At 46.4% G+C, this 12,919-nt stretch overlaps 1 protein-coding gene across 1 annotated transcript in view; it reads left to right on the top strand.

The window, feature by feature from the left end:
• CUNH2orf92 (chromosome unknown C2orf92 homolog) overlaps positions 1-12,919 on the top strand; it is a 41,112-nt gene that overhangs the window by 24,053 nt on the left and 4,140 nt on the right. The window contains exon 6 of the mRNA XM_041655910.1: positions 11,925-12,032. Within this exon, the coding sequence (XP_041511844.1) occupies positions 11,925-12,032 (108 nt within the window). The remainder of the gene's footprint in view (positions 1-11,924; positions 12,033-12,919) is intronic.

The raw sequence follows: 12,919 nt of genomic DNA, 5'->3' as shown, positions 1-12,919 counted from the left end.
AATTCTCCTGAATCAAAACATTTTATTGGCACTATGGGCAACTCCTGACAGTCATAAATGAAGATGAATACGATCCGAGTTGAAATAATTGTATAACAACGCATTTCGCTCTTGCTCATGTTTAGAACTGGGTGAGGGTGGGACGGGCTTTTTCAGGTCCCTGTCCTGCAGCGAAACCCGGCTAGAGGCTGGAGCAGGGTAAGCGTTCATTTCCTGGCTGGATACCAGGGATGTAGATACCGGGATGCTAGGAAGGCCAAGGAAAGACCTGGCATTGGCAGCTCACTCTTCCTCCTTATCTATAAACCAGCGAGATCCCTTCCTCCCCACAGGGTAGTGGGGCGTTTGGGGGCTGCACACATTCCTGAGGCTCCTCTGTCCTCCCAAGGGCAGTGGGAAAGTGCTCCAGCCAGCCCGTGAGCAAAGGCCCAGTCTACCTCTGAGGTTAGGGTAGGGGGGAGCTGCCTTGAAGACAGGTTGAACAACTATGGCAGGAAGCAGAGGGAGCATTCTTTCTTAAAAATTTGAAACAGCCTTAAGTGGACGGCTGAATATATGTTTCTTCCTAGGTCAGGGTGTAGGCATGGGCGTAGTGGTCCCATACCCAACAGTGTGTCAGCCGTGGGGAACAGGTTGGAGGGTGGGAGACCTTTATTAAAAGCCCTCATTCTTACCATCCACCAAGAACCTCCAAAAGTGGAGCCCAGGATTCTACGTGTTTCTATGCATTTTCAGAGTGTCATAGCCAGGGACCACATCCTGGAGATTAGAACCCTTGAGTTAGATGCTCTGGGGTAATTTATTCACCAACAAATACCCTTTAAAATAGGCATTTCTAATACCCTTGATTTTATTTCCTGTAAATATCCTATTAGTGATATGTTAAATATAATTGTACACCTCTTTGATAACTGGACATACCTTGAGAGCCGCAAGGAGACAATTGCTTACTGGGGACTGGGCGTGGGCTGGAATGGCAGCTCTTGTTGAGAAAAGATGATCAAATCTGGCACACGAAGATTTTCATTAAAAACTTTAGACATAACCAGTCCAGTTCCCACAATCTGGCTACCAGTTGTCTCCGTGCCTCTTATTAGAGAGTCCATCTCGACTGTGGTCTGAGATGCCGCCTTTATCACGGAGTAACTCCCGGTAATCTGGGTATTCATTTCCTTGTGCAACATCAGCACACAGTTTTTTATTTTTTTATTTTTTATTTTTATTTATTTTTTTATTTTGTTTTTTTGAGACAGGGTTTCTCCGTGATTTTGGAGCCTGTCCTGGAACTAGCTCTTGTAGACCAGGCTGATCTCGAACTCACAGAGATCCGCCTGCCTCTGCCTCCCGAGTGCTGGGATTAAAGGCGTGCGCCACCACCGCCCGGCAGCACACAGTTTTTTAAAATAATGTATTTAACTTTTATTTTATGTGCACTGGTGTGAAGGTGTCAGATCCCCTAGAACTGGAGTGACAGACAACTGTGAGCTGCCATGTGGATTCTGGGAGTTGAACCCGGGTCCTCTGGGAGAGCAGCTAGTACTCTTAACTGCTAAGCCATCTCTCCAGCTCCACAACACACAGTTTAAATGAGAGGTCGAAACAGTTTGTTTGAATGTCCTGCAGGACCAGTCCCCTTTGCGATTTCTGTCCCCCCCCGCCCACCTGTGGTTTTCTGGCCGTTTTGTATGATAGTTTTTCTGTATGAGCTTTACTGTCAGGCTGTCTAACTTTATGACTTTTTGTACTTTCCCAGTCATTTTGGAAAAATCGATATTGAATCATCCTAGGCTAGAGATGGGGCTATCTTGACAAAATTTTAAGCTTATCTTTGGCTTGTTTCAGTGTGTTCCATTTTCATATCTATCTACATGTGTGTGTGCATATATACACACAAATATGTATATATATATCTTGTCGAATTGTTACTTTTCTGTGTTGTTGCTGTAAGTGGACATTTCCTGATTATCCTGCACACTACTGAGTTAAATTTTGGTTGGAAGGTAAACTGATCTGTGCACGATCATTTCATAGCCTTAGTACCTGCGCCGACTGGACTTTGTTGGCTTGATGCAAACTTGAGTCACCTGGGAAGGGGCAACTTCAAACTCCATCAGATTGGCTCATGGTCATGTCTGGTGGCGTGACGTTTTCTTGATTGTAACTGATACAGCAGGACCTAGGCGGCTGAGCCAAACCTGGACAGGTGACCCTGGGTTGTATAAAAGGCAAGCCAGGAAGCAGCTTTGCCCTGTGGTCTCTGCTTCAGCTCTTGCCTCTGGGCTCCTGCCTTAGCTTCCCTTGATGATCTGTGAGTCACAGAAACCCTCTTGTTCTCCAAGCTGCTCTCGATCACGATGTTTATAACAGCAACAGAGAGGCAAACTGAGATAGGACCTTACTGGATTCTAGTCCATGGAATAGAAATAGATGTGTATATGTAATACAACATCTGCAGAGAGATACTGTTTTTCTTCTTTACAAACTACTGAGTCTCTCATCCACTTAGGGGTCCTATTTAATTACATTGTTACTATCTCCAAGACAATCTTTATGAGTAGGGGAAATATAGTTACACTGTGTCTTGTGCCTCTCTCAGGGGGAGATGCTTCTAATGTTCCTCAACTGAGAAGTGGTTATGGGATTTATATAAGAGAGTATCTATTATCTACCTATCTATCATCTATCATCAATCTATCTATCTTCCTCTCTATTTGAACACACACACATACATGTATATTTACATACCAAGAATGAATTCTTCAGTTTCTATTTGCTGCAGTAGGTTTGTTTTTGGGATTTATGTATTCTTATGTATATGTTAAGAACTTGCTATGTTCCATCTTATCTGATCCTATTGGTCATCATCCTTGTAGTCCACACTGAGATGACAGTAAAGTGGATCATAACACTATTCAGTGCAGACCAGACTCTCTGCCCCATGGAAGCTTTAGTGGCAAAGAAAAGTGCTGGATCAGAATACTGTTTTATGAATGGATGTGTGGGTGGCTGGTACAATAATAATCACTACCATGGCACCAGTGCCAACACAGTGAGCCCTGTCTGGCAGCTGTTGGAGTTTTCTTCTGCTTTTACTAGTTTCATCCCCACAGCAGTCCCATGTGGCAGCATTGTTACTGTTTTCCATCTGCGGGATACTGAGGTTAAGTAACTGCTGCTCCAGCATCCAGCAGGGGGCAGTGTTGGTTCACAAGCCGAGGACGGCGGAGCTACGAGCTATGTCTACTTTGTGCTTAGTTTGTGCTTTGTTCGTCATCCAGAGCATCCCCCCCCCCCCCCACATGCTGTCTTTAGACAGGAACCCAGTGCCCCCGGGGTGGGAGGCTCTGTCTGCAGTTCTGCCTTTGGCTGAATGGGCCAATGATTGTTGTTACTGAACAGCAACAAAGACCGTGTTTCTCTAAAGCATTCAAGGCATGAAATAATTTTTAAATACGGGAGCTTCCTTCATGCCCCTTATTGTTACACTAGAGGGGACTAGGTGCCCTGCTGGGCTGAGTCCCCCTGAAACAAACTTAATACCACATCTCAAACCTTAATGTAATCTACCTGCTTAGCTTGGTAGATTTATTTTCTAGAGTGTTTGCACAGCAGCAGAGAAAACAGAACCCCTATAAAAGCTGTAAGAAACCTTATTGACGTTTTTCTCCCTTATAGACTCCTAACTCAGTGCATGGCAACTTTCTAAGTACAAATGAGCTTTACCGCTCATTTTCCCAGAACTCAAGGTATGCAGTCGGCTACCTACACTAGGTTTGAAGTCAGTTCCGTGTTACTTATTTGTTTCTGTAAGGAAGGAATCCCACTATAAACTGATTGTCACTACACTGGTTATCACGTTATAAACGGATTATTTGTGGGGCTGGTGAGATGGGTGAGTTGGGCAAGTGCTTGCTGCGGAAGAGGAGGAGCTGAGTTTGAATCCCCGGTAGCCATGTAAGAACCTGGGCACTGTGACACACACTTGCAATCCAGTGCTAGTGAGGCATGGATGGGAATTCTTGAGGTCTACTGGCTAGCCAGTCTTTGTGAGCTTCAGTAAGAGACCCTGCCTCAAAAAATAATGTGGACGGGAGGCAGAGGCAGGCGGATCTCTGTGAGTTCAAGGCCAGCCTGGTCTACAGAGCGAGTTCCAGGACAGGCTCCAAAGCCACAGAGAAACCCTGTCTCGAAAAACCAAAAAAAAAAAAAAAATAATGTGGAGATCTGGAGAGATGGCTTAGCAATTAAGAGGGCATACTGCTCTCACAGAGAATCTGAGTTTGACTCCCAGCACACACAATCACACACACACACACACACACACATTGGGCAGCTCATAACTACCAGTAACTCCAGCTCCAGGGTCATTGGAGGCCTCTAGCTTCCAGGGCCACCTGAACTCATATGCGAATACACATAAGTACTTCTCTCTCTCTCTCTCTCTCTCTCTCTTTCTCTCTTTCTCTCTTTCTCTCTCTCTCTCTCTCTCTCTCTATGTGTGTGTATGTGTCTGTTTGTGTGTATGTGCTAGTTTTGTTTTTAAAGATTTATTTATTTATTTATACAACATTCTGCCTCGATGTATGCCCGCACGTAAGAACATGGCGCCAGATCTCAGTACAGATGGTTGTGAGCCACCATGTGGTTGCTGGGAATTGAACTCAGGACCTCTGGAAAGAGCATCCAGTGCTCTTAACCTCTGAGCCATCTCTCCAGCCCCTATGTGTTAGTTTTTTGAGGCATGGTTTCTCTGTGTAGCCCTGGTTGTCCTGGAACTCACTCTGTAGACCTGACTGTCCTAGAACTCAGAGATCTGCCTGTTTCTGCCTCCCAAGTGCTTGGGATTAAAGGTGTGTGCCACCACTGTCTGCCTTAAAAGTAAAATCTTAAAAAAAATGAGGTGGGGCGAGGTTAAGGAAGACACCTGTTATTGGCCCTGGCCTCTATCCACATACACACGTGCCAGTGAACCTGCTTACGTGTATGGACACACAACCATACACATACATGAATGAGAACACACGAATCATTGTTTTTTGTTTTTAAACTGGTGATGTTGGATTTCTAGGAACCCGCAAGTTAGAACTATGTCACCCAGAAAACCTTCCTTGGGACTAATATAAAGTTATATCATTTGAACTTCTGACTTTTATAAGTCAGAAATATCAGCAATTCCGTACAGGTCAACTCAGTATCATGGAAACTATTCTGAGATCTCCGCTTCCCAGGCCACATCTCCATGCTCAAGCGTCTTTCAGAGTGACGTCCCCTGGATGCCACTTCTCATAATTCTCTCAGAGAGCCTGAAGTACCGGGTTAAAAATACTTGGATTCTATGAACAGATGCAAACGTTTTCTTCACCCAGCTGTGTTCCTTGGAATTCTATCCCTCCATGGACTTAAAATGTCCACAGATGCTTTGGCACCTCTCCCTCCAAAACTCGAAGTGTGGGCTGGATTTCATGACTTCTAATGAGTGGCAGAAGCAATGGTGAGCTACTCTGTAGATTAGGTCACCAAACGCGTTGTGTTTCTACCTTGCTGTCTCTTGGTTCCTTCACTCTGCTGAAAGTTGCCTGCCAGGAGTGAGGGTGCTCTAACAGACCCCGGGAGAATGGCTCTGGTGGGGGAGTGAAAGCCTCTTGCTTACAGCCAATAAGGATGTTCAAGATGGTTTACTTGGGTGGTTTTGTATCACAGTTCCTCATAAGTTGTAGACAAAATCCTTCAAGATTCATTCTCTTATTTAAAACCTAGCCACTGATTTTTTCCCCTCCTGGTCGAGGGCTCTGTGCTAGAGGCTAAAGAGCTAGATGAAGCATTCTTGTTCTCCAAGGTCTTGCTCACAACTAATAAGATAGTCAGTGGACCGCTCATTCTGCTCAAAGGTGGCTGCCATATTGTAAGGATGCTCAAACAGTCCAAAAGAGCATGACACTGGTGGTAGGGACTAGAGAGATGGCTCAGCCATTGAGAGTACCGGCTGACCCAAGTTCGATTCCCAGTACCCACGTGGTAGCTCACAACCATCTGAAGCGCCAGTTCCAGGGGATCCAATGCTCTCTTCTGGTCTCTGCCAGCACCAGGCACTCATGTGGTGCACAGTCATACGTGTGGGCAAAGCATCCATATACATAAATAAATTACTAACAAAGGACTTAATCTAGTTAACAATTATTGGAGGGGCTGGAGAGATGCCGCAGTGGTAAGAACACTGGCTGCTCTTCTTCCAGAGGCAGAGACAGGCAAATCTCTGTGAGTTAAAGGCAGCCTGGCCTAGAAGAGCTAGTTCTAGGGCAGCTACAGCTGTTACACAGAGAAACCCTGTCTCAAAAATTAAAAATAAATAAATAAAAAAGTAAAAAAAAAAACCAGAAACCCCCCCACAACCCTTCATATTCTCCAGACAGTTAAATAAAAACTCTTGGCCATATTGGTGATAAATGTGGACAGCTATGCTTTTTCTGTTGGCGGTGACGCCTCTTGTGGTATAGAGAAATGAAAATGTGTTTTCAGGTGAATTTTCCCCCCAATTCCCCTTTCCTCTTTGCTTTGATTCTGGAAGAAGCTACCAAAGGTTTGGGGAGATGCTTTAGTGGGTGAAGCACTTGCCACAGCAATGTAAGAACCAGGCTAGAATCCCAGGAACTCACGTAAAGCTGCATGTGGTAGCATGCATGTGTAATATACATTGACATCTGACTTACATGTGTGTGTGTGTGAGCTCAAATATTTGTCTACATATTTGTTGACACACATATTCATGCATGCATGTGGAGGCCAGAGGCCAGCAATTTGGGTTGTTTCTTAGGTAACCTGTGCCTTTAAATCTAAAATTTAAAAAAAGTAGCTGGATATGGTGGTCCACGCCTTTAACCTCAGCACTCAGGGAGCAAAGGCAAGCAGATGTCTGTGAGTTCAAGGCCGACTTGGTCTACATAGTGAGTTTCAGGACAGTCAGGGCTGCATGGGGAGACCCTGTCTCAAAAAAAAAAATAAGAAAGGACTATATTTATGAGTATGGGTGTTTTGTCTGTATGTATGTCTGTGTGTCATGAACATGCATGGTACCTGAGAGGGCAGAAGAGGGTATTGGGTTATTTTCTGGGCCTGGAGTTACAGATAGTTGCTAGTAGCCACGTGGGTGCTGGGAATTGAACCTGGATCCTCTGGAAGAGCTGGTGCTCTTAGCCACTGAGCCATCTCTCTACCCCCACACCGTTGAAGGTTGTTTTATTTTAAATTAATTTGCATTTTATGTATATGGGTGTTTTGTCTGCAGGCATGTCTGGTTCCCATGGAAGCCAAAGAGGGTGCCAGAGTCCCTAGAACGGGAGTTATAGATAGTATGAGCCGCCATGTGGGTGCTGGGATACAAACTCAGGTCCTTTGAAAGAACACCAAGTGGGTTTCACTGTTGAGCCATCTCTCCAGCCCCAACATTCACCTTTTAAAAAATTATGTTTGTAATTATTTATTTTGTGTATGGGGGTGGGTGGGGGGGGGTTAAACATGCACATATGTGGAGGTCAGAGGTCAACACTCAGGAGTCTGTTCTTTCCTTCTATCATATGGATCCTGGAGTTTGAACTCAGGCTTGGCCCCAAACACCTTTATCTGCTGAACCATCCCACCGGCCTCCACCTTGGTATTTTTTTTTTTTTAATTGAGAAAAGGAGAAAAAAAAAAAAACAACAAGTTTCCACCTCCTCCCAGCCTCCCATTTCCCTCCCCCTCCTCCCACCCTTCTCCCCCTCCTCCCACCCTTTCCCCCCTCCCCCCACTCCTTTCCCCCTCCCTCTCCAGTCCAAAGAGCCATCAGGGTTTTCTGCCCTGTGGTAAGTCCTAGGTCCTCCCCCCTTCGTCCATATCTAGGAAGGTGAACCTCCAAACTGGCTAGGCTCCCACAAAGCCAGCACATTAAGCAGGATCAAAACCCCGTGCTATTGTCCTTTGCGTCTCATCAGCCCTCATTGTTCGCCATGTTCAGAGATTCCAGTTTTATCCCATGCTTTTTCAGTCACAGTCCAGCTGGCCTTGGTGAGCTCCCAATAGATCAGCTCCACTGTCTCAGTGGGTGGATGCACCCCTCGTGGTCCCGACTTCTTTACTCATGTTCTCCCTCCTTCTGCTCCTCCTTGGGACCTTGGGAGCTCAGTCCAGTGCTCCAGTGTGGGTCTCTGTCTCTATCTCCATCCATCACCAGATGAAGGTTCTATGATGATATGCAAGATATTCGTCAGTATTGCTCTAGGATAGGGTCATTTCAGGTTCCCTATCCTCAGCTGCCCAAGGAACTAACTGGGGACCTCGGCTTGGGCACCTGGGAGCCCCTCTAGGGTCAGGTCTCTTGCCAACCCTAAAGTGGCTCCCTTAACTAAGAATTGTGGTTCCGTGCTCCCCTAACCCCACAATAGACAAAGGTCTGATCTCCAAAATATATAGAGAACTCAAGAAACTAGACTTTAAAATGCTAATTAACCCAATTAAAAAATGGGGCACTGAACTGAACAGAGAATTCTCAACAGAAGAAGTTCAAATGGCCAAAAGACACTTAAGGTCGTGCTCAACTTCCTTAGCAATCAGGGAAATGCAAATCAAAACAACTTTGAGATATCATCTTACACCTGTCAGAATGGCTAAAGTCAAAAACACCAAGGATAGCCTTTGCTGGAGAGGCTGTGGAGGAAGGGGTACCCTCATCCATTGCTGGTGGGAATGCAATCTTGTGCAACCACTGTGGAAGTCAGTGTTTTGGTTTCTCAGGAAATTCGGGATCAACCTACCCCTGGACCCAGCAATACCACTCTTGGGAATATACCCAAGAGATGCCCTATCATATGACAAAAGCATTTGTTCAACTATGTTCATAGCAGTATTATTTGTAATAGCCAGAACCTGGAAACAACCTAGATGCCCCTCAATGGAAGAATGGATGAAGAAAGTATGGAATATATACACATTAGAGTACTACGCTGTGGTAAAAAACAATGACTTCTCGAATTTTGCATGCAAATGGATGGAAATAGAAAACACTATCCTGAGTGAGATATCCCAGACCCAAAAAGATGAACATGGGATGTACTCACTCATAATTGGTTTCTAGCCATAAATAAGGGTCACGGAGTCTACAATAGGTGAATCTAAAGAAGCTAAGTAAGAAGGTGAACCCAAGGAAAAACATATAGTTATCCTCTTGGCTAAGGGAAGTAGACAAAATTGCCGGGGAGAAAATTGGGATCTTGGGGGTGGGGTGGGATGGGGGTAAGGGGAGATGGGGAGAGAAAAGTTAGAAGGGAAAGAGGGGGTCCTTGGGGAAACAGGAGGATTGAGATAAAGGAAGGTTGGACAGGGGAGCACCTTGGTTTTTTTGAAACGGATCTTTCACTGGCTGCCCGGTGGTCAGCAAGTAGGCTAGGCTGGCTAGCTGGCAAGCCCTAGGGACCCACCTGTCGCTGTCTCCCCAGAACACCAGGATGACAAACATACACCACTATGGTGTGCGACCTGTCTTCCGTGGGTTCTTGGGGAGAAAACTCCGGTCCTCATGCTGATGCTCGTGCCAAGTCCTTCCCTGATTTGGCGATCTCCCTGTGCAGAAGTACACTCCTTCTGCAATGCAGTCCTCACGGTGGCCCCCGTGTAACTCATTACGTGCTGTCTCCAGATGCTTGTCCCTTTAAGGAGCTGCCATTTTCCAAGCCAACTGATTGCCGGGTATGTTGAATTGAACATCTTCTCACTTTTCTAAGCCAACTTGCGGAACGATGACTCTGTCTCTTTTCTAAGAATAATGAGAACGTCATGGATCTCTTACCACACACTTAACCTTTGTACCCATGGCAACGGGTTTTGTTTTCCTTGTGAATCCTCCAAAGATTCAGCAAGCTCACCTTGAACTTCCTCTCCAGGTCTCAGGGTCCCCCATCTGGGGATGGGGCCCTAGCTTGACTTGAGGTTGTCTGGGGGTACGTGAGTCACTGTTTCTCTCCCTGCTCATTCACTTTTTGGTAGCTTTTCCAACTCACACAGACCATGGCAATCTTTTCAGGGCTCCTACAGGGGTTCCAGCTTGTTCCATGGAGCAGCTCAGATCATCTCTAACACTGTCTCCAGGACCTTTCCATGCCCGCTAAAGACAACTCTCTTGTCCTCCTGTCTCTCCAGACCAAATGCTCCCAGGCATTCCCCTGCCTCCCTGTTCAAATGAGTCACAGCCCGCTGATGGGAGAGCTAGAATGCCAGATTTCCCATTCCCAAACCTGTCTTTCTTCTGAAACCTTTCTGCAGTTTGGAAGTACTGATAAATATCTCGGTGTGTTCATTTTCCTACTTTGTGTGGCTCTTTGTGGTTTAAACATGACTTTCACAGGTGTTCTGCCACCTATAAGGCAAGCCATAGCATCTCTATTTCATACAAATGGCGACGCTCAAGTCCAGGCTAGACACCCTGAGTGTGGTCCCCACAGGCAGTAGCGATATCTGTGAGACCTGCACATTCTCAGGTCTACTTAGACCCGTAGAGCCAGAAACTCTCAAGAGGGGCCCACAGTCTGTGTAACAAGCGTTCCCTGTGAGAATCATTGCCTTAGCTGTGACAGGGTGAATTTGTTAGGTTCTAAAGAAAACCAAAATGCTGATGTACTTTAAGACACCTTAGGTGCCTCCCCCAAATCCCCCTTTCCTCTTTGCTTTGATTCTGGAAGAAGCTACCAAAGGTTTGGGGAGATGCTTTAGTGGGTGAAGCACTTGCCACAGCAATGTAAGAACCAGGCTAGAATCCCAGGAACTCACGTAAAGCTGCATGTGGTAGCATGCATGTGTAATCCCGGGGCTCTGGTGATGGGATGGAAGGTGAGGGCAGGAAAAGCCAGAAGATTCAGGGCCAGCCTGGTGGACACCATGACTGACGACCAAGAGACCCTGTCTCAAACAGTGAAAGGTGAAGGCTTGTCCTCCGACTTCCACACATGTGCTGGGTGTGACGTCACACACACACACGCACAGACGCACACATGCACGCACGTGCGCTTCTTTATCATAGAAACAGAATTAAGCTCAGGTCAATGACTGTAGGTAAAACTGTTAATATTAGCTTCCTATCTCTATAATGAAATACCTGAGATAAACAACTTATAAGCTGTTGGCTCACAGGTTTAGAAATTCTAGTCCATGGCTGTCCATGTTGTTTGGGGGTCCGTGGAGAAGTAAAGCAACATGGTAGGAGTGTGTGAGAGAGCAAATCTGCTCATTCCATGTCTGAGAAGCAAGAGAGAGAGAAGAGAGGAGGGGAGGGAAGGGGAGGAGAGAGGAGAGTGGAGGAGAAGAGAAGAGGGGGAAGAGGGGAGAGGAGAGGAGGGGAGGGGATGGGAGAGGAGAGTGGAGGGGAGAGGAGGGAGGAGAGGGGAGAGAAGAGAAGAGGAGGGGAGGGGAGAGTGGAGGAGAAGAGAAGAGGGGGAAGAGGGGAGAGGAGAGGAGGGGACGGGAGAGGAGAGTGGAGGGGAGAGGAGGGAGGAGAGGGGAGAGGAGAGAAGAGGAGGGGAGGGGAGGGGAGAGGAAGGAAGGGGAGGGGAGAGGAGGAGAAGAGAGGGAAGAGGGGACAGGAGAGGAGAGGAGAGGAGAAAGGGGAGATGAGGGGAGGGGAGGGGGCAAGAGAGGAGAGGAAAGGAGAGGAGGGGAGGGGAGGGGAATGGACAGGAGAGGATAGGAGAGGGAAGAAGGGAGAGGAGAAAGGAGAAAAGAGAGGGTAGCTAGGATCCCAGAATCCTCTCTGAAGGCACAGTACCAATGAGCTAAAAACCTCCCACAGGCCCCACCCCCTAAAGGTTCCAGTGCCTTCTATGAGTGCCCCCTGCAGACCGAGCCTTTAATATGTAGACTTTAGGGGGCATTCAGGATCTAGACTTCTCTTTTGTCTTTTGTAGATCTTATTGCTGAGGAGGTGGATAAGGAATCGTCTCTATTCAACAGAGATGTTAGCCATCAATTGTCGACTGTGAACAGAGAGATACCCCAAGAATTAGTTTCTCGAGGTAATTACTTGTTCTTAAAGCATGATCTAAGTAAGAGTCTCGAGTATGGAAGGTTCTAGAACATGTCTTTTGATTTCGTGGTATTTTAGTTGAATAGAATCAGTGTATCTTTAGTTCACCTGCAAAAGTTTGTGGAAAGCTAGTGTAGGGTCACATACCTGTAATCCCGACACTCAGTAGGCTGAGGCAAGAGGTTCATGAGTTTGAGGCCAGCCTGGGCTACATGGTGACACTGTCTAAAAAAAAAAAACAAAACAAAACACAAAAACATGCAATGCATATAGTCTTCACATTATGAGTAAAATGACTTTGAAAACTTTGACCACCTTTTCAAAAGGATTTTCATGGGTTCTCTAAAGAGCCGTGGTCATTTAGAACTTGGTGTCCTCTTCTGAGCCTTTGCCAACGCTGGGCACTGAGGCCATCCCATCTAGCATACAAGAGAGATTCAATGTCAAAGGTTAGGCTAGTCTCCTATGGTTGGGTTAACTGAGCTCAGGCTTGTTGGTAGTGGGTAGAGACTGACCCCATGCTGGTACCAGGCTCAGGACACTCTTGGGAAAGTCAAGGGGCCAGGGGTCTGCAGCTCCCAACAGTCTCTCCATACAGCCACTCCATACCTTTCAGCAATTAAACACCAAGGCTGACAGTTGGGGTTCAATCCTCCAGACCTGCATGGTAGAGAGAGAGAACTGACTCCCGTAAATTGGCCACATGCATGGATGGCATGTGTGTGCACACATAAAATAAAATGTAACTTTAAACTTTCGAGTGCTGAGTTCTCCCAGCAGAGCCCCCAGAGAGACTTACTGATACTCATGGTGCAGCTGGGATGAAGGGTCTGGCTCCAGCTTCCCCCCATAACCTACAAAAGCCTTTGGGCAGCA

This window comes from Microtus oregoni, unplaced genomic scaffold (genome assembly GCF_018167655.1).
Source record: "Microtus oregoni isolate MIOR12 unplaced genomic scaffold, Mior012 000007F_ref0000211, whole genome shotgun sequence".
Taxonomy (NCBI): Eukaryota; Metazoa; Chordata; class Mammalia; order Rodentia; family Cricetidae; genus Microtus; species Microtus oregoni.
Note: the sequence above shows the minus strand (reverse complement) of the source record. Positions and strands in the feature narration are given on the sequence as shown.